At 39.9% G+C, this 22,904-nt stretch overlaps 1 protein-coding gene across 4 annotated transcripts in view; it reads left to right on the top strand.

Moving 5' to 3' along the window:
• Nucleotides 1-22,904, top strand: part of cacna2d2a (calcium channel, voltage-dependent, alpha 2/delta subunit 2a) — a 255,562-nt gene that overhangs the window by 8,390 nt on the left and 224,268 nt on the right. For 3 of the 4 annotated variants that reach the window (XM_041783641.1, XM_041783640.1, XM_041783639.1), the window contains exons 1-2: nt 193-607; nt 5,326-5,407. In XM_041783641.1, the coding sequence (XP_041639575.1) occupies nt 492-607; nt 5,326-5,407 (198 nt within the window). In that variant the 5' untranslated portion in view covers nt 193-491. Of the gene's footprint in view, nt 1-192; nt 608-5,325; nt 5,408-22,904 lie in introns of those variants that run through there. The other variant, XM_041783642.1, reaches the window with a different exon arrangement.

Genomic DNA, 22,904 nt, shown 5'->3' with positions numbered 1-22,904 from the left:
CATGCTTAAACTCGTTTAGGTATCTACGTTTGTTCCTGCGTAAATTCTCGTTGTCATTTTAGAGGCAGTAATCCTTGAAAAGATCCACGGTTTTACTGTGAAAACCACGCTGGGAACGTTTTCCCCTCTTCACCGCTGGCTTTACAGTGCATGGTTGTTACATTGTAGAGAGTGGGAGAGAAAAGGAGCAAATGTGCGCGGCGGCGGAGAGGGAGGGAGGACAGAGAGTGCGCAAACAGGCAGCCAGGCACATCAGCAGCAGCGGCAGAGCATCTTCCTGATCCTCATCTCCCGTGTCTTCAGCTGCCAGCCCTCTGTGCGTCCCTGATTGAGATTTCACTGCCGGCTCAAGTGTCCAGGAGCCTCCGCCAGCCATCAGCTCCCACCAACACACTTTCTCCAGAGCTCGGCTATTCTGAGCCTCAGCTGCGAGAGACTGTCCTTCCGGTCCTTCTCTTATTTATCCCAGTTTCTTGAATATTTAATGGAAAATGGCGATCTGCGCACAGTCGTACGGTATTTTCTGCCTCTTCACAATCCAAACTGTACTTATCATATGCGTCTCTACGCCGACAGACGGGACCCACCTCTTCCCCCAGCACTACACGTAAGTACCCTGCACCGTTTTTGGGGGGTAAACCGGGGTGCGGAGCGCGGAACTAGGACAGGTGGCCCCGACAAGCCTGCACATGCAGCGCCGTGTACCTTGGCGCTGCTGTCCCCTGATGTTCAAACACAGACGCAGATTCTTGTCCTTGATGCTGCGTTATGAATCCCACAAAGCCTATATTATTGTTGTCGACGTGGGCATTGGCATTTAATACCCCGAGCCTGCTGTCACCGTCAACACGGACACAGGATGCAGGGAACCCGCACAGGTGCCACTGGCGGCTTAGCCAAGCAAGCAGTAATTTAATAGAGCATCTATAGGGGTAAAAATAAGATGATGATAACAGTGGATGTGTTGTTTTGCTGCCACTGCATGGGGGGGGAGAACAGCCCAATTACTCATGATGGATAGCTCGAGCTACAGCGAGGCTAAAAAAGTCCTCCATGGACACCGTGGACATAATTAGCCTATCTCTATCCCACTGCAGGACACGCGGCTGTTTGTGACTGGATACTTTTGATTCACAGACGAAACCAATTAATTACTGCTGCGCGAGCGCGACAAACGTGCAGGTAAAATCCTCGTGTCTCATCCAACTCCTAAACTACTTTTGGGGAAAAGTGGAGCTATATGGCCCCGATTTTAACACGTGGAAATGTTTTCACCGCTCAAGAGGTGCACTTCCTTTCTAGAAGGAGAATTACTGATAAAAATCAAGAAGCTGTTGCCAAGATGATCGCTCACTTGGCTGTGAAAATTATCCTTAAACTTTCCACTGTGCACCTGTTGTTGTTTTTTTTTTTAGTAGGCTATAGTTTTTTAGCAAATTACGGTCATAAAATTTCTCTGAATGAGTCATGCTGAAACATAATGCCAGCCACACATTTAATTCGTTCGATCATTCAAAAAAGAAGCAACTATTATTTACTAAAAATGTGGCTGCGTTTCCAAGTCAGAGCTGTTCCCTTAAAACATTCCGTGTCTCGGTCCTTACATTGTAGTAATGAACCCGGTGAGGCCAGAGAGAGCAACAGTTCTTCACTCAACAACACGTGATGACGTGATGATCTGATGTGAACATGCTGTGTAGCCCGTGGTGATGATTAGTCAGTCAGGTTCACACAAACGACAAGAATCTAAATTGTTGCTCCCTGATGCATCCATCACATGAGCGCTTTGAAATCTGTAGGGCTTTGTTGTTCTTGATGGCCAAGGTGACTTTCGGAGGGAAATCAGTTATTAGCTTTATGTCTCTGTTGATTGGCTCAAAACGACAATTAGCTGCATCATTGATTTGATCACTTAAGCACGAAAAAGGCAGTGACAGGAATATATATATATATATGAATATATGTATATAGAGAGAGTTTTTTTTGATGACTGCAAACCCATTGACAGCTTTTTAAGATTTTTAAATATCCGTTACATAATCTCCATATTTTGTTGTTTAATTTTTAAAACGTTTTAATGTAATAAATCCTATTTTATTTTAATTATGATCGCATTTCTGTCATATTGCACACGATTTTTGAAAAAATAATTGAAAATATTTTCTTATACTAGGTTTTAATTGAATGTGAGGATATAATTCTTGTTAATTTTTATTATTTAGGCCAGCTGTCCTTGTTTAAATAGTTCAAAATAAGATCAATCATCCTTGTCTGGTTAGCTGTGCAATCTGAATTATATTCAGTGATCTCCTGGGTTTAAAAACTGGGTTTTGTGTCACCCACATCACTGCGCTATATGCCTTAATTTGACAGTAACCTAATTGAAGTGTGGAGCATCTGCTGTGGTCGGATGGAAGTAGAGTGTGTGTTGGAAATGTAGTTTAGGAAGTTTATCCAGAATGCCCTCTTGTTCATTTTGACTGCAGGTCCAACAACAGGTCTGCCATTTCCCAGATTATAAGGCAATAATTTCTATGTGGTTATTTTATTGCCGTTTTGTTTGTGTGAATGCTATGGTGTTTGTGTAGTGGTGGGGTAAATTGCTTCCTTTTTTTTTTAGATAATATGGAGGAAACCTGGGTCGATATCTAAATGGACACCTGTACAGTTTTCTTCAGGAATGTAAAAAATGATCACTTACCTCGGTGTAAATGAAACTCAGAGCAGTTTCTCCCACATTTTGTTATTTCCACATATTCGAATATAGTCCACCTTTTGCCCTCGAAGATATTTTAGCATTTCAGCATTGCTCTTGGAATGATACGACCCATTGCAGCAGACTGAGCATGGTAGCAGTGTTTGGCGGACATGCACGGCTCGCCCATCCAAACTCATTTCATCACATTTGCTGCTTTTCCGTAATGTTTTGCTGTCATAAATCTAAAGCACAGGTGGCAAATAGCAAAGTTTTACTACTACATCAGACTACAAAGAGCCAGAGAGCTTCAATGGGCTTTTATGTCACACACAATGACAACTTCTTTTGTGTTGTGAAAGCTGTGATCTGTCTTTAAAAAACAGAGGTTTACAAGCTTTTATTCAACACCAGGCCTCAGCAGTGCATGTCATTACCCGGCAAACGTCTCCAGATATTTTTGTAGCTGTTATGGAATAGTAGGATATATTTTCTCCTCCAATATAGGATTTTCAAAGATAATGCTACATTATACATAAGGGCTTCAGCCTTTCTGTGTTGTAAGGTCAGATTCATGTGATTTTGCCAGATGTAGGTCAGTTGTGTGATAGCGTCTTGGTTGATTTTTTTGCTGCCTGTCTCAGTGTCATGCATATTTGTCTCCATATTGAAGCATTACTGATTGTTCTTGATGTGTTCAATAAGGGAGCAAGAAGGCTAATGGTTTGTAGATCAATTGATGCTGTAAAATGAAACTAAATACTGTCTGAAAGATTTATAGAAATAGTATGAGAATAACAGAACACATTTCCTTTTAAGACATTTCAGTATTGCACTTGGGGCACCACTGCAGCAGATTGAACCTGGTGATGGTGTGTGGTCATCCATTAAAAGTCATTACATTTTCTTAATTGTGTTTGATTGGGGTGGGCAAAATGGGCAAAATCCTTATTGCAGTAACTGTCACTTTGAATTCTAAAGTATTAATATCACATGCTTGAATGTTTGACTTCCAGTCATACCTATAAGGTAATTAGGTTTTTAGTGGATTTATGAATTATGGAGACGGTTCTTGCTATCACAAAAATGTACATGTGTGATACAGAGATCCCCATATGAGACTATTATTCAACTGAATCATTGCTAAGCCTCAGTTCTAGCTGAGTGAACTGAAATAATTAACCTTTATCTCCAAGAAGATGGAGTCCACATTAAAGACAGTATCATCCAGCCATAGTTCAGGTTCAATATTATGTGAAATCATCAGCAGTGTTACTGAAATGATCCGTTTCCCGGTAAACATTCTGTATTTTGACAGTCAATGACATGATTGTTGCCCTTATTTAAGACTGTCCTTCTCCGTAGTCTGTTTCTGTTTACTTGTAGTCGCAATATAAAATAACATAAACCCTGCCATTGCCTGTCATTCTGCCAGAGCTTTGTTTATATATATTTCTACACAGTATATGTGTCTGTGTGTCGACTAATGAAGTTGCATAAGAAGTCTGCCTGGCTGGAGGCAGAGGTGATGTCCCTTACTGTTAAGATCACCGCATCCTGCTCGCCGCTGCTCTCACTGTAAGCTTGTTTTCATTTCATATCGAGGTGACCTTTTCATAGTCCTCTCCCTAGCGGTCCTGCTCTGCACGGCCCTCTTTTAGGCCATCCTTGCTTTCTCCTAATCTCGTCCTTAAAAACGTACAGCCATCCTGTACACATTTTGCTGTGTTCGCTCCGCTCCTGATGAGCCCGGACTCCAGCTTGATGATTATATAGCTGGTTGCTGTCACTGCTTGGAAGATTTGTGCTGTTTAATAAATCTGTCTCTCCTCTTGTCTTCTCTTCAAATCTGACATTTAAAGATGACATTTGTTTCCGTCATCATATTAAAAGACAAACGACTCTGTTGTGTTGTGCTGTTGATGCAAGTGATTAGCTATCTGCAGGCTGCTGAAAGGAAAAAGGTTGGCATGGAGTCGGTGGTTGGCTCTGAAACACATGACAGACTTTATTCATCTGATTGGTGAAGGATCAGCTTTCATAACAAGTTTTTTTTTTTTTTCTCTGGGTGAGAATTTCTGGTTGGATATGGATGGCTGTGAATTGTTCAGTGTTTATCTAAGTTGGCAGGTAAGCCCTGCTGCTGCTTTAAAATGATCTGGGAGAATCTTGATCCATTAAGTCATTTGTTGCTTGCCGAGAGATATAGGAGTGATGAGCTCGAGCCGTTTGATCTCTTAATTCCAAACTTGGCTCTGGCTAGTGGAGATCAGCCCCTGCTTAGGGTGCATTTCTGTCAGACCTGAGCAGTTTTATTGCAGAGCTACTGATTTCAGCCAAGCCAAGGCAGGCACGTTCCCCGCCGATCGTGCCAGGGCTGACCAGATATATGCAGGATGTGATGGGGAGAGAAGGTGCTGATGGGTAGACCGGACATTAGGAGACTTCCAGACAGGGAGCCTAAAAATGAGGGGGAGTTGGAGCTGGATAACATCAAAATAAACACAAAAACGAGGACTCACCCTTTCTGTCACAGCCTTACAAACAAACTCAATGACAGAGTAATAAGATGCTTCTCTATAGTCATGTTCAGGTGATGCAGATTGAAAATGTCTTGTTTTATTTTACAGAATGATTCACTGGGCGGGACGCATTGAGAAGGAGCTGGAAAAGGTTCTGCAGCACGTCACTGGGACTCAGCAGATGAGATCGGTAAGTTGACGTCACACTTGCATGTGATGTGTCCATGTTTTCCTGCATTATTAATACAGTGAGATTTCACTGGGCGAGGTTATACAGCATTAGAGTCTGTGTTTGTGGGGCACTGAGTTTGAATGATCATTGTGAAAAAAGATGATCTTTTAAACATATTCAGGTTTAGATATTCCCTGAAACAATGTAACTGTGCTTTTTTCAGTGTAACTCAGCCTTTTCCAAGAATTTCCTTGAGCTTAATCTCACTGATACTTTTGCACTAACCTCTAGGAAATAAAAAAATTAAAGCAAATGTAGACTTAAAAAGCAAAATGATTCCAACAATTAGGATACTTTTTCAAAGAAGCATTAGATTTTGAATTCTGTGACACTAAATGACCTGTAAAGACAGACACATGTGGCAGGACACAGTGTTGGCTGTTTGTGCCCTGTATGAGGCTGTGTGTTACACGTGTCTGTCTTGTGGTGGCACAGATGGGTGAGTAGGGTGTGATTGACACTGTTTCATCATATATCTGCCATGTGCGCATGTTCTCCATGCTTCCAAGGTTTGTAATGCACCCTGAGATAAATGCTTCATTACTGCTGTATGGCTGAGTGTGATTCATCCAGCTGGTGTGGTGCCTGTGGCGGCTTTAATGCTAGCAGTAACAGTGGTTAGTGTGATTGCTGCTGGTACGCCGGCGACATTGATGGATCCCAGAGAGGAGGAAGTGAGTTGACAGCAATGGTGCTGGTTTAAAGGTTAATGACCATTAGAGGATATTAGGCAGACACTCAGACTGCATGATGGAGGGAGGTGGATTTTTAGCTCTCACCCAGGATAAACAAAACATTACAGATAGTGTTTACCCGTCAAAATATTTGCCATTTGCAGTTGGTGCAAACATTTTTTCAGTATTCCCACAGAGCAATGTGGGTTTCTAAACAGCAGTAGACTTTAAAAGTAATAATACGCACTGTTTCAAGGTGAAAATGTCATCATTTCATAAACTGTGAAAAGCAGTCCAGCTCTGAGCTGGGTGATGATGGTTTTTGAAGTAGCACAAAGTGGTTTTGAAATACTTGTAAGAGCTGAAGGGGAAATAATGTCCTAGATTGATAAAGAAACTAGCCTTTCTTCAGCTTTCCTGATACTTGGAAATCTTTACCAGGTCATATGTTTCTTGTATATACAGTGCTTGACAAATTTATTAGACCACCCTAACCCGAACCAAAGTAAGGTTTATGCCACAGCTACCCTAAATTAACAGCATTGGTAATTACCAAAATCTTTTTTTATATTTCTGCAATGGTTAATACACCAATATGTAGAAGCTCTTTCACCAAAATGATATTTTTAATGCTAAAATATAATTATTATTGTTATCCATGAATTTTCAAATTTACTGAATTACAAAAAAACTGAAAAAATAGTAAAGCACATTAATATTTCTTGATTAATATGTCAAATTATAGTTGTTTACTTGCATTCCTGAACAGACAAATTAGTTTTAGTGGTTGAATGTTATGCTTGATTCATTTCTGACTTCTCAGAGAAGCCCAGTGAGCCAGCTCAAATTTGGGTGAATTCAGTTTGAAATCCCTCATTCCTGTTCAAAATGGTAAAAGTGGAGAGCTCACTGAAAATGAAAGAGTTCGCATTGAAGCACTTCAGGATGTTGGATGGTCTTTGAGGCAAATATGACAGGTGGTCTAAGATATTTGTTAAGCACTGTAGTTACTTTAACTTTAAATTGGTATATGATTTTGACATATGTATTTCAATATAAATTAATATTTTTATTTTACAGGACTTTGGGAAGTTTACTGTGATTTCAGGAACACTTTTCATGTACTTTTTTAGCAGATGAGGAGCAGCTACAGTGAGTTCATACTAGGGCTGCAACAATGAATCAATAAAAAAGATAAAATCAATAATTAAAACTGTTGGCAACAAATTTTTTTATCAGTTTGTTGCATCGCATGGTTATGGCATCACTTGGCATGGCATGGAGCTGTTTAGGTTACACACAGAGGGTCAAAGAGAGTCATTAGCTATAACAGAAGTGCTATATATGATGCTAGCGGTCTTTTGCTCTGAAAAGAAGAAATAAATAAAGAAATTGTGACTTCAGCTGTGTGCCTCACGCACAGACACTCCTCTCTCCGTGACTCTCTGGTGTGGTGAGGTAAAATAACTCGAAGCACGGATGAGTTTTCTTGTAGGTGCAACATTATGTACTGCCCCATGTGGAGCTACGTGATGTTTGCCCGTGTCTCATGCAGCTGCACTGACATGCATACATAAACAGTAGATTCCATTTTTATTGGCCATTCCCGCTATTCCGTCCATGATTCCATTGACACGGAAATCATAGGGCCCTAGTATCTACACAAACGCACCTGGACAAAATTGTTGGTACCCTTCAGTTAAAGACAAACAACAACAACAATGGTCAAATGAGAACATGTGACATTGTTTGATGTCACTCTGGTAAATGATGATGCAAAGATAAGGTTCAAATGCTTTCCTATTGGCAGGCATCAGGATTCATGTCATTGACATCGAGTCAGGGTGTCAAACTAGGTGACAATGCAAGAAAAATTTAGACAAGCTTTTCCTTCTGAATCGTGGTTGTGGGGCATCTTGGATGCAACATTAATTATGTCACACTACAAGAGAGTTTGTCATTCCCATCACTCACAGTCGGGCCCGTGGTTTGAAGATTATGGTCAAAATCTGACTGCATATGTGTAGTCTGAGCAGGCCTTTAGGCCTACTTGTTTGTCTGTGACTAAGCTCTGAACTCCAACAGACAGTGGCAGTGAGTGGTACAGGCAGGCTAGTGGAGGATAGAGAGAAGTGATGTCTTCTCCTCCCTGAGATGTTCCTTTAAGTCAGGTCAACCTGTTTTTTTGATCCCCATTCAAAAATGCACACAAGTCATTTTTTGCAAGTCAAAGTCAAGTGTTAAGTCTTTGGTCTTGAGTCCAAGTCAAGTCTCAAGTCTCCGATGGTTGTAATGAGCATTCTGTGATCTGCCTCTGACGTCCAGTCTGCTTAGACCACTGCATTGTTCTATCTAAGGAATTTAAATCCTGTACTGTATTATCACCATCAGTAGGGTGGGGTATTGTCTGTGGCCAGCTCACCATGCTGTGCGCATGTGTACACTTAGGCTACATATGAACAGGGCTTGACTATATATCATATGTACCTCTGCTATAAGATGAAACACATGCTTTCTCTTTTTTTCCCTCATCAACATGATCAATATCAGCTCTCCTCTTAATAAAGCTCCTCTCTGTGTACATATCAAACACTACAGACAGGAGTCAGACTTCACTGATAGAGACAGACACTGAGACACTGGAGATTAAATATTCTTGTTATTTGTCAGATATATTTCTTTAATGGCAGTAATTTTATACTAACACAAAAACACTAACTATTAAAAAATTGTTTATGCTGAAATAAAATAAAAACTCAATAATTTCTAATTCTCACTCAGACAGATCTTCAACAGAATATGCTGAATATTTCTCCATTCTCCTTAAGAAACTTCTGTCATCATTTATGGTGTAAATTTCTTTATATGGGTAAAATCAAGCAAAATTTTACTTTATTCAGCTGAAATCTCCTGTAAACCGTATTTTAAGTTTCAATGTTCCTATCAACTTTTATATCCGCTCATTTTCAATAAGCAGCAATGCAGAGGTTCTAACATTAATTTGTTCCCTATAACACACACACGGCTCACGCAGGCGACACGGAGGCACACACAGCTGGAGCGCACACACAAACAGCGCTGATGCTGATCCTCTGTGGTCAGAGAGAAGCTTTCATGCAGGAGAAGGAGTTTAGGTATTCTGAAACTTTTGCCCTCAACAGACCGAAATCTGCAGTCTGCACTACCAACATTTTAGAGTGTGTTTCAGAGTAGGTGTGTGTGTGAGCATCGAGGAGGAGAGCAGCCGTTGGTGCTGCTTAGAAGATGCACGAACCATCAAACAGAGGGGGAGGAGTGGAGGAAAAGAGTGACAGGGGGACAAGAGATCATGATGGAAAAATTAAAAACCGAGTCCCAAATCACGAGTCCGAGTCAAGCTGCGAGTCTTTTGCGCATGAGTCCAAGTCGAGTTTCAAGTTACTGATGTGTGTGACTTATGTGTGACTTGAGTCCAAGTCCCGATCTTGAGTCCCCATCTCTGTCCCCATTCACCTCAGTAAACAAACCTTTGTTGCATGTTGTCTGGACGTTTTTATCGTGGTTTTAAACTCTGGTTATTTTTTACAGTTTTAATGATTAAAATATGCACTGCTTGATAACTGCAGGGGAAATTTATTATGGTTATAAATAAGGCTTTTTCTAAGCGTCTATTTCCCTATTCGGCTAAACGCTCATTTAAATTTCATTTACATGTACACGGGTGAGATGTTAGCCTGATATACTCTCTACAGCGTCACTAACATTAAAAGCTAGCGCTGCCATTCTTTGTTCCTCTTAGCAGATTAATATCGTGCTATGATATGTGGTCTCTTTTTACTACGTGTGAGTAGTTTCTCATGAGTTCAATCCTCGACAGCCTACAAACCACTTTATTTCCATTTACTACTTTAAAAAACGGTCATACCAAACTGTTCCTACAACACGCTAACCGCCAAGCCACCGCAGAGCTTCTCACATTTACATCCAATGAAGTGCCAGACAGGATGGAAGCAGCCATGAACTGAAACTACAGCGGCCTCTAGTGGCAGGATGTTCATTACAGTTCAAAAGAGATGTACCGTGATTTCAAGCCTGTGTTTTTAAAAAATAATAGGTAATTCTTTTAACCAACTCATAAATCCTGCGCCTGTTAATTTGATAGTTACAAAACTGATAACTTATCTCTGTCCCACACATAGATGATCCTTGGGCAGGCCACCCAGGGAACATTTTTTTTTCTTACTTTTTTAAAGCGAGGGTAACCATCCATACAGGAGAGGTTTCCACTTCTACATTCCATCAGGAATTTCATTATTTGAGGAGCGATGTCTCACAATTAACTCAAAGCTTCCTATGCCATCAATCAACCATTTTTCTGCATCAGCTTGCTGCCATTATCATCCTGTACTCCTGCACTCAAGGTTGATGGTTACAATACGCTACCTCTTCAACAATAAAACTTAACATATGAAGATCCCCTGCAGTAATTATAGATTATCAAGAGAAACTTTTTCGACAGGCCTGTGATGTTATTTGAACATCTTTATGCGGTGTATTGCTGATAATTACTATCAAAGGGCAGGAACACACAAATAACATTAACCTGGGATGGGACGTCCCCCTCTGCCCCCCTACTGCCCAAGCATAGAGAGGGTGGGAAACACTGTAGTTGATAAACTGATTCAAACTTTGGTGGGTGAAATGTCAAAAAACAGCCCCCCCAAAAAGTCAGTTCACATTTTCCTCGCCCAGGCGGCTGCCATTAAATTGCTTGTGCCCAACGGTCCAAAACCAGAAAATATTGACTTTATTATCACATAAAACAAAGCAAAGGGCAAATCCTTACAAACTAGAAGCTGGGACTAGGGAACAGTTGCCAAAAAAGGAGCTGCTGATTAACTCCTGTCAGCTGCCTTATTGATTTGTTGTGTAAATGTTTAATTGCTATGCATTTAGAGGGATGAACTATACGTGGGATTAAATTAGTTACGGTCTCTCTTGACTGCTTGCAGTTAAACTTGCATGCACACAGCTTAATAATCCTTGGCTTAATGTTGACCCGATGTTAAGCGCTCAGTTGATTTCAAAGTTCCATGGATTAAAAAAAAGTTTTCTGTCCTGGCCCAAGTCAATGGAGCCAGTCTCTCTAAAAACATTACATCCATCCCAGTTAAGTCTTGTGTAGGGTGTCTACATGGCCATGTTTGTGCTGGCCTGACGGTGTGCGCTGGGCGGTTAAGAAAAGAACATTTATCATGGCCCCAAACAGGAGTCGTCACAGGGTGTGCTAAATGGCCCAGCATGCCTAGAAAAGCTATTTTCTAAATGGATGCCTCTCTCTATACGTGTGTCTGATAGAAATCTTCCCAGGGCAATGCTGGCTGGTAACAAGATTGGCTCCTTCTGCACCCCCTTTTCTCTTCATGCGTAGTTTATTCTCAAAGACAAAAAAAGAAAATGTAAAGTGTGTGCAAATTATCTTTACGTCTGTCTTACGTGGGAAGAGGCAAGGAAGCAACTTGAATATAATGTGGTCCGTGCACTTCCTCTCAGTTGAGATTTTTATGTTTTCTGACAAGCGAGGTAGCGGGTGAAAGAGAGAGAAAGGCCAAGACAGGGCAGCACGAAAATAGCTGAGCATGTTTTGAATTGGTCGACTTGAGAAACAGCACACAGATGTACAATGTTTTGATGTGTTTTAGTTGTGCATACTGCTTCCAAGTTACAAGCTGCTCCAAAACAATCAAAATAAAGTTATTTAACTTTTTGAAATCACATTCTAATATATGCTGCTGAGGTTTGGTCAAGATGAACTTTCTTTTACGGGGGAGTGAAAGGAAGATAGAGGGTGAGTGATGTATCGGAGGAGTTGGAAGTTTCGAATGGAAGAGTGTGGAGCGCGGATAGACAAGGAGAGTGGGCGGCTTTTTGAGCGGAGGAGGGAGGGTTTTAGAGAGAGAAAGGATGAAGAATGGCCCTGACAATTGAGATGGATGCTCAGGCGGTTTGTGTGTATATTTAGAGTCAAACTACTTAAGATGGACGAAATGATAGAGGGAAAGAACAAGAATAGGTAAATTCAGATTCAAGTAGATTGATGCTGTTTTTAGACCTCATTATCCCGTGTGTTGTGTTTGATGTGGGAATCAGTATGTGGAGATGAGAGGCAGCGGTGGACACTGGCATAGGTTCCATATCTTCAGGCTTATTTACAACACTGCACAGTTAACCTACACCTACGCACTAACATTGCAGCGGTTTGATCCTTTATCATATATAATAAAAATATCATGTATTTATACATCACATGGACATACAGTTTACTGTATACTTTAGCCCTGAGATAACTGCTGATGTTTAGAGTGGCTCATATACTGTACCTGTGAGTCAGAAGTATCTAAATGGTGATAGTTAGAAATAACCGAATTGTTCCTATAGTTCCTTGACTGCATCCCCATTTAGCACCAAGCTAGAGGGATTGCTAATAGCCAAGATTAAGAGGATGAAGAAGATATCCACGCTTCTTTTGGTTGAGTGGAAATATCCTGGGCATAGACACACCAGGATACATGAAGATGGGCCTTCCACCTTTTTGCCAACGATGTTTGCTTTTTTGAATCCATACACAATCTCCCTTTTAAATATTTTAAAGATAGGAATAAACAATCTCCTCTCGCCCTACGTGTGACTGAAACAGTCATCATTAGACTATTCACTTTTTCTGTTGCTTTCTATTAAACACATTTTTTTGGATGTTGTTTTCCCCCTTTTTTCATGTTTAATACGCCGCAGGGTGTACCAGCTATCACAGTTGGTTCTCACTCTAGAAGAATCAAACCGTTAGCTACACTACTACAATTAGGTCTATTAATTTCGGACTTTAGTTTCTTTTTCACAGATGAACTGAACCCATGCCGAACCATGACCCAAAAACCAAGGTACAAACCGATTCCGAATTGGTACAGCCCTATACTTGCTGAATAAATTTATTTCGTTTTGACTTTTATTTTGTTTTGACCTGTCCAGGGTTTTTCTGGGTTTTTTTTTGGCCATTAGGCCCGCCCATCTCCCATTTTTCCATTTCTCCTTAGAGACGCTCATAATTTCATGGCCCTACTGCATAACTTTGAATAACTATACACATGTATCCATATGTTTTTCATATTTGTCTGAAGATATCGAAGCTGCCAGATCATGTATGAATCACAACACACACAATCTACAGCCACATGAAATGTCAATCCCCTCTTCTCTTACGACCTGGCAACCCTCAGTGAGAGAGAGAGAGAGAGATCAAAAGGGGAAAAGACCTGCATTACTCTATACCAGACAGACTGACAAAAGATATGCCTATCCATCTGGGCTAAAATGCAATGTTTTTCTCCATACGCTGAAGGTCTGGATAAAATCATAGAAATTAAAGGTTTCTCCCCCTGATGTTGATATCTGAATGATCAAACCATTAAGGAAAACTGTAGAACTCCTTGGTCAGTTTTGCACAGGCATTATAAGACCTTGAATGAAGGCACTAATTTAGAATTCCTGTGGGACATGCAAGCTTGACATTTGGGCTTTTTCAACTTTAATAAGTGGTTAGTTTAAGTTTGGCACTTTTTTTGACCCCTGCCCTTTTGTGATGAAAAAGAAATGTTGGCAGCTGTGAAACTTTATACAATGTGTTAAATGATGTAACAGTAAAAAGCATAATGAAAGAACCGATATCAGGACTGACAATCAAGTTCAGTCTTGGGTGTATCATGCTACCAGCTGTTATGCTCATTTAACAGACACTGGCATTAATGAAAACAAAAATGTTCTATAAATGTCTCAGAGCAGCTTGAAGTTAGAATCAAAGGTATTAAATCTATAAAACTCTCTCTGCAGCTAAACGTTGCTGGCACTGATAGTGAATTCATGACACTGTTTGATTGTTTACGCTGATCTATTAATATGTTCATGGTCTTAACAGATGTTACTTGTCATAATGGATGGAGATAGTTACCTCCGCTCACCTTTTTACAGTTGGATAGTTCTTGTAGTGGTCCCAGACCTCTGCCAGTGAGTATTAAGATTAATTTGAAGGGCCAGCAGATGATTAATGGGTTTTGAAGAGAAAAGGAAAGTACATTTTGTATTCAATTTTTGGGATAATTTGACCTCTTCTGCCTTGAAGTGCAGTTTAAATAAAGTCATCTAAAAGTTGAAAAGAGAAATGTATTATTGCAGCTATTATAATAATAGACATCTTCAACATGACAGGAAGTTCTAATTTGATGCTGCTCTTTTAAGAGGAGTCATAAGTTATTAAAGATGGGGACCCCTGTCTTAATATTTAACAGTGGTCTGCATTGTTTTTGTCAAAGGTCTTTTGTGTAAAGTGTTAATCTGAAAACTAACTTTCAGCTGTAGCAAACATTAATTCTTTGTGGAATAAAAGTATTGGTGACACAGCACACGTATCTCATAGTTAAACTTCAGCACAGTACTTGAGTAAATGTACCTTCCAGCACTGCATAGCACAAACATGCACATAAAGTTGCTCCCATTTCCACAGCTTCCATTTACCCAGACTCTTTAATGGCGATGCCAAACAACACGTGTTCAAGTCTCTCAAATTCTTTTTAATAAGAGGAGTCTAATCAGCATGAATAATTCAGTCTGGTGCACATGACTGCTTCTGAACAGCTCCTCCTCACAACGCTGCACTGTGAGGATCCGTCTGTCTCGCTCCATGTTGTTTGTTGCTCTTGATTACTGGAAACTTAAGACTGACACACACCCGGATCAATATGACGGCACGTGGATGCAAAGCGGAAAGAGGAGTGTAAATGACTAAATGTGGGACTTATAAAGTTTTCATATTTGCTTCACTTTTTATTGAGGTCAAGTATCTTTCCTCACTCTCCCTCCCTCATCTTATCTAAGTCTGTTTATACTACCTGGCCAGCACTACATCAGTAGGCCTGCTGACCACATGCTGGCTGCAGGTTTATCTCAGTTCAGCACAGACCTTCTTGACTCCAGCGCCTCCAGCATGTGTGTGCACGCTTCTGCCTGTGTGAGTCTATGTGCACACAGGACGTCATCTTATTAGTCATTAACATGCTGAAGCTGTTGATCTATTTGATCTGCACAGGTTTTCTATGACTTGAGGGAGATGTTGTATACGGACTAAACGTGGTTCCATATGTGTCTCCTTCTTATCCAGCGGTTCCCCTGCTTCCCGGGAAAGGAGGTTACTCAAGGCCACTGCAGCCAAACAGATATCGCTATAAAAGTGCACCGGTGGATTTACTCACTATCGCTGACTACAGAAAATTCCAATAATCTGTCTCAAATGCCCAGCACTATACTAGACATCACCACTGCTTTCAGACCCCCCCCCCCATCAGTTTTGAAGCTGATGTCAGCCCTGCACCCTTGCTTATCCATCAGTAGAAGATGAGGTGCTACCTGATCACAGCCATTTGTTTCTTGATTTAATGCTTTCTTACGCCCGCAAACAGTTTACAGGAACAGTTGGATTTCCCTCCTCCCACCACAAGTAATTACCTTTAAAGGAGAGAGAGACAGAAAGAGAGAGTGAGCGTGCTCAGGCCTCCTCTCTCAGCCCTCTCCCCCCTTCCTTTCTCCTCCATCTTCTGGTCTGGACTGTTCACAACAGCACAGCTTGTTATCTGGCTGTGTGAAACACCACAGACTATTTCTGCAGAATAGATAGTTTACTCTCTGGCTTCAGGTTTCTCTCTGCCAGCTTGTTTTAAGTGTCCTTCAGTCATTGTGTAACAAGCATCAACACTCTACTCTTATTGAGGCCTTTATAATAAAACTGAATCAGTATAAATGACTGCTCTTTTATGATGTCTCCTGTGAAGCAGCAGCAAACCTGAGACCGCTGAATCTACTAGTATATGGTTGGAAAATTCTCTAGATCCATTTTCAGAAACATACTATTGGTTTGTACAATGACTGTTTAACGATGAGACAGTCCACAAAAAGTCAAAGCCGAAACCGTAAGTATCCCCTGACTGATTACAATGTCATGAGCTCCTCAACCTCCATGTAAACAGATCAGCTATAGGTCTACCTATTTTGGTGAACACCCATTGTCTGTGTTTAGACAGAACCTTTGAAAGAAGTCTCAGCGCATGATTGGAGGAATATCCTGTCTGTCTCATTCATAATGGGCCAATCAGAGCAACAAAACATATGACTTAGTGGGCGTGTGTAGCCGAGAGAGGTAAAATACACACACACACAAAAAACATTTTCCACCAGGAAAAGCTTTCAGTTTGGTTTCCTCATTCTTCTTTAAATAAAGATGTGTTTTCCAGGTCTGATAAAACTGCTGATATAGCTACATCTGAGCTAATTCCTCCACTTGCAGCCATTGTTAACTGACTTGCAGAACAGTACCACACTTGTAGCTACTGCAAAGGCTGTTCAGGGGAAGAGGAAAAAGAATATCTCTGACAAGAAAAGCTTTCGATGGGGTTCTGTGCTCTTCTTTCAACAGAGAAATTAATTCAGTTGTGATTAGATACTACTGCTATGGCTACATGCAAGCTCCAATTATAACTAAATATCCTGTTCTGACAAAATGGAGCAACCCCTAAAAATACTAGTGCATTTACACTCAAGAACACTGATTTCACACCTGAGTTGCATCATCATCAAATTACATGATACATCCCCCTAATATGGTGGTCTATTTAAGCTGAAAGATTTCCGATCTCTTCTGAGTTAAGACGTTACTGCTTGAGTGATGAACTTAAAGCCCGAGGCCAAAAAAATAAAGTTACGCTGCCTAGTTTTGTCAGGATACCAAAATTCTAACTTTGATACTGGTACCAAGTTCAGTTTCTTGATGCTCATTACTAAAATTAAACTTGAAATTATACTGGTTTGATACTTAATACCAAATGAATCAGAAGCAGGATGTTCACAAGGGCTGGTTACATTTAAAACTGAATTTGTTATCAACTTTAACTGTAAGGTATATATTTAATAAAGTTTTGTTACATAATATTAACTTTTTATATTTAATAAATAAATTGCTACTCTAAATGTATTATTCTTATGTAGTGTGCTTATGCAAAACTAGGAGACTGAATGAATAAAGTACATTCTCAAACGTCTTAACCTTCATGGACATGAAGGCTAGCAGCTAATTGGCTGTTTGGTTTTATTTGAATTGAATGTGATAATGTGATCTGATAACATTCAATGAATAACATATTGAGTATTTTCAGCCTGCCCTTCCTACTGCTCATATAATTCTATAATTAAAAAAATAGACTATAAATCTGTGAGCAGGGCTTTTACACTAAAACATTGCTCCAGTGACCAAATCATATTTTATTTTAGTATTTATCTGGAGCTTTATTTTCATTTTGTGCACTGAAAGATTTATTGATGGAATGTGACTTATTTTTGACTAATTGTTATATGTCACGCTAGAGAGTCACCGTAATGACATGTAACACAAGTTAGTTGCCCTGTTCTAAAATATGTAGCTTAGTCATTTTGAAAGCACTTAAATGAGACACCAACTAACCTGAGCATCATAAATGTTTCAATTTAGGTCTCACTTTCACCTGTAAGCCTGCCAGGCTTTTTATGCTGCTGGATGGAGGTGATAAGAACGTGATGTGATTTGCTAACTCTACATTTCGCGTCTAACATTATTTAGAAACTCATCACCTTCCTACTAGCAGGCTAGTCGGCTAGCTTCTATGCTAACCTGTCACTGGGATGCTTGGTGATCTTGTAAATGCGTGCTGTTTTGACTGTTTGGTAGCACCTTTAGCATGCAGGTTCATTGGTCTGTTGGTTCAGTATCTCTGTCCTGACAATAGATATAGAATCTGGCCAATTCATCAGCTTTACAAAAATCTGTTAGAGTCTGAACTGTGCAAACATGAGGGGCGTCGGACTATTTATTGTAAAGCTGTTTTGATAAGTGAAAGAGGTTGAATTTCAGCACCTGTTGAAAGGGGGTTTTGGCTTCATTATTTTTCAGATAGGAGGAGAGATGCCTTCCATCTTTATATACAGTCAAAGGCTTTGTAAAACACTTTGAAACAACAAAGTGTTAAAGTTCCGGTGTTGAATATTATCAAGGCATAAGCAGCTGAAAAAGCACAGAAAATATGGAGTCTGAGTATGGAACATTTTTTTATTTTATTTTAGAAATTCATTGTCCGTGAATTAGTAAAGATGGCTTTGAATCTTAGAGGATATTGATGCCAGCTTGGAGTGTTTTACAGTTATCAACACTTGTGATATGTGGGTGTTTGGATTGAAAACATCTATGAGTTAGATCAAGGCAAGGAGCTGAACTGATGGAGGTGTGTCATTACAGGTACTGATAAGATGTTGGAATACTGACCAGGAAATGCAGTCTTACTGGTAGATAAATGCATTTTAAGGTTTATATAACACTTGAACACTGAGTGAAATGAGAAATGTGTGGACGGGTTGTAGTGCTCAGGAAATTAACCAAATGTTGAGGTTCAATAACTTCCCCTAATGGTGATATACCTGATTAGAAGAAATAGATTGTGCAGTCTTGTTTATCTTCTTTCTACTTGTGTGTTTTCATGGCTCCATCTAGTTTTTAAACCCGGCTACTTTCCTATTTAGTGACAGTCCCAGCAGACAGGGCTCCTCAGGGTTACACATCAGGGTCATTAAAGCTTAGACATGGTCTGTTAGCAAACTGCTTTTTACTTTGTTTGTACCACACATTTCTGTTTGTGTGACAACTGTAGCACTTACTGCGTATTTACCCCAAACAAAAACAAAATAAAACACACCACAAAATACCTGTTGGACATTAGAGACACATAAAACCAGTAGCAAGCCAAACGTTTAGCTGTCTGAGGACTGGTCAGCACCATTACTCCCAGCCTCCCAGCCTCCCCTGGGCTGACAGGAGAACAGAAGGGCACACAAACATTCTCGATTCATTTTTCTGCCTCTTTATTGGTTTTCTGACACCGGGGAAGGTTACAAGGATTCCTCAGCTCCCCTGCTTGATGGCCTGGCACTGCTCGGCAGTGTTTGTATAAATGAAAATACATATATCTGCGGCATGCAGCCCTGCATGCAGATATCCCCGGGTTGGTGTAAGAAGGAATTACTTTAAATAGCTGTGAAATAAAAATGTGACAGTTTAGAAAAGGTAGAACTAGATTAAATAGTGTCAGTGCCCTGTCTCCAGCTCCATATGCTGTTTGTGTTTAAATGTAATCAATGCTCAAATTCCAAGCAAACTGTGGAAAAAGTTTGAATGTGTTAAATGATTGAAGAACTTGCAAAAATGCAACTGGTTTAATTTAGTTAACCCTGTGAGGAGTTTTAGCTGATTCTGATCAAAGTTATAAGCGAAAAATTGAAAACTCTTCTTTGTGGCATACAAAAGCAAACATAAACAAAATCAGACGCCACTGCAGGGTAGACCTTAGACTCGACAATTTACGGTGTGCTAAAGAAACAAACAAACAAAAAAATTAAAAGCAATGTTATCATAATGATATGATAAGTTTGTTATCAAAAGACAGCAGGAGAGAACTTCCCATCATTAAAACAACTCCTGCGAGTTCAGGACAAGGCCAAGAGATAAGGCGTGTCACTTTGTCCACAGAGGGTGCCAAAATGACCACAAATTTTTAATTTAACTTATGATATAGTGATTATCTTACAGTTGTTACAATACAAGAATTTTACACTAAGCTGCTGTTGAACAAAAATGAGATTTGAACCTTTTTGTGTACAGTGGCAACAGCAATGTAAGTCATGGCCTTAAAATGGAAACTGATGTCAGGCTAGTCATTGCTGTTACAGCCAGTGAGTGGCAGAGAGCATCTGGTGGCAAGAATCAATAGGAAGTAAGCGGAAATGGCTTTAACTCATCTGAAAGTGCTGTCTTTTTTATTTACATCTCTTAATGATGTTCTCAGTGGACAGTATACGTCCCCAGTACATTTCATTTTTAAAAAATGATTACATTAACATAACTACAGGGTGAAGCTGTGCATTGGCAGTAGCTTGCACATGTATGCATCATATTATCTAGTGTGCTTGTTTTCAATTAGCGATGAATCTAAAACCCTCTACATTTTCCACCTCTTACTTTTTTCTGTTTGTTTCAGGGAAAATCCAGACATTACATTTCAGATCCATTATAAAGACACAGAACAACAATGGAAATCATTTTAGGTTTTCATACTTGTACATAAAACCCTGCAAAGCCCAATAAGCACTTCTGGTTTCACAGTGAAAGATGAGAAAAGTTTAGTCCCTGGATATTTAACACAAAGAAATCAAATCAGTAAACTGCCTTGACTTCTATTTGGTCTTATACTCAATTTACTTTTACATATTTTTCATGAAGTTTAATTGTCTGACCTAATAACTGTTCCTATCTATGTAACTGAAATAAGCTATTTCTGTCATGGGGTACATTGTTTTATTTTATATATCTGCAGTTGCAAAGAGGACAGTGCAATATTACACAGCAGATGCAATATACTGTAAGTTAGATCCTGTTACTCTCTATGTCTCCAGTGACAGTGTAGACCCCGTTTTTGTCCTTCTGTGTGCATCCTTTTGTTTGTAGTCTAATTTGTCTGATGGATGTTCTGATTGTGATAACAGCTCTGCGTAGCACTGATGTCTATGACAAATCCCCCTCAGGGTACAATTATGTTTATCCTTATCCTTAAAAATTGTACTGTGTTGTGTTGTCACATTGAAAATAAACAGGAGAAAGCAATAGTTTAATAAGTGTAAAACAACGAAGCCCACTAACACTAAATGAAAGCATGGGTATACAAACTGCACCCATTGGTGGTGCAGTTGACTGTATAAATAGATTCAACATATGCAGTAGATCTTCTTAAGGACCACGAAGCCACATGAGTAAAAACTAGATCTTACCCTCATAGCTGGTCAATCAGATGTACCTTCCAAGCTTTGAAATCAGTGATTGTACATGCAGGAAAACCCACTTCTGGCAATAATGTGCCAGTGTCAATGGTCCACTGTGTCTTTAGTGAACAGTTACTTCAGACTCCAAATGGCCTTGATTTATACAGATAATGGTCTTCATTGGTACCAAAAGCTGCCTGTCCTTCACTAGAGGCAGCTTTTGGTTAAAATATGACTGAAAATATGTGGGGTTTTTTTTCAAAGCATGGGCAACTGTGACTTGTTAAAGTCTGTCATGTTGCAATTGGAAGGTTGTGGGTTCAATCCCTATCTACTCATTTAATTTAAATGGGATAAGCTGATACTGATGGCTGGGGTTTGACATTTGAATCTACACAATATGAAAAACTGTGCAATTTTACACAGCATTGTTCAATATTGTGAAAAGCATACAATGTGCCATAATTAAACAAAAAAATGAAAGTGCTATTAGCTTTGATTCCCATTTTTTTTGTCTTATCAGCTATTCCTTTGGTTTTACACAATACCCATGTTTCTAACATTTTTACCCTGATTCTAAAAGAAATCAAAAAAGCAAGTTATCACAATTTGCACCAGTTAATCTTCACCTACCTGCAGAAGAATTATGCCTATCAAATGGGTAAAATGTTGGCTTGCAGAGTAAGAAAGCTTTCCCTTTTCCTCTTTTAACATTGTGTATTACGGTTATTGCAACCTTTTCCGTGCACTTATTGAAAATACTCATTTCACAGTAATGACAAAATCGCATTTGACTTTGCAGCCATAGTTTGTACTGATTATTACCGAAGTAAAGCCAGTTGAATTAAAAGTACTAATGCAGGCTTTAAAGACATGCCGTTACATTCAGCATGCTGCAGGCGTTCTATGTCTTCTCTAGACACATTTAAAACATCTCACGGTACATCACAGGGCATGTGCTTGTTGATTCCATTACAGTGAATTAGCAGGATGAAGCTGTGAAAGGCCCACTGGGGGGGGGGGGGGGGCAGGCCCAAAAGTGTCAGCACAGAACAAACCAAGATGGTCGGAGTGTCTTAATCTTGCTGACATTTACTGTGGCACATTGGGGGACTGTGTTTGCGTAACTAATTGTTGCTTGATGAATTCAAGGAAAACAAAAAAAGCTGATGCATTCATGCTCCTCGTGGCTTCTTTTTGGGGGGAGAAAAGAAGGCCTTGCGCTTGTTTAAAGGAAGACAATATAGCATTATGTGTCAAAATAGGATTAGAGGTCTGCTAAAGCTACAGCACTGTCAAAGGAAGATGCTTTATTTTGCCTACGCTGCACATCTTTTCTCCCCGTCTCCGTCTCTCTACACACTATTATTTGCAGAGTGTGTGTGCGCATGCTTGTGTAATTTTCATCTGTCTTGTGTTTGATGTTTCAGCGAGCGCCTGACCTGTCTTTGCTAGTATCTGTGCTTGACAGAGAGAAAAAGCTGGGTACAGTTTCCTGAGTGGGTTGCCGTGGTAATGTGGAGTGGCGTGATGCCCTAGAAAATTCCAGGTGTGAAGTGCTTTATTCATTCCACTGCAGAGGGAGTGCTTCTCTCTGTGTGAAGTGGTAGGTGTGACGTTTATATTCCATTGTGAACAAAAATGATTTTGTTTTTTTCTTTTATGCATGTGCATATAAAACAGAGAGGTTGGTTGTGTGCTGAAGTCACTTAGGTTTTGTCCTCCTCTTTTTCTCTGCCTCCTCCACCTGCACTAGTCTGTGATTGATTGGTCACAGTTCTGAATAACTTTAATTGGCTTGCCTCAGCAGTGGGTGGTTCTCAAACGCCTGAACCACTGTGGAATACCCAGAAAAGCGTTTTAATTTC

The sequence above is a fragment of the Cheilinus undulatus genome, linkage group 3 (assembly GCF_018320785.1).
Source record: "Cheilinus undulatus linkage group 3, ASM1832078v1, whole genome shotgun sequence".
Lineage (NCBI taxonomy): Eukaryota > Metazoa > Chordata > Actinopteri > Labriformes > Labridae > Cheilinus > Cheilinus undulatus.
This window is presented reverse-complemented; position numbering and strand designations above follow the sequence as displayed.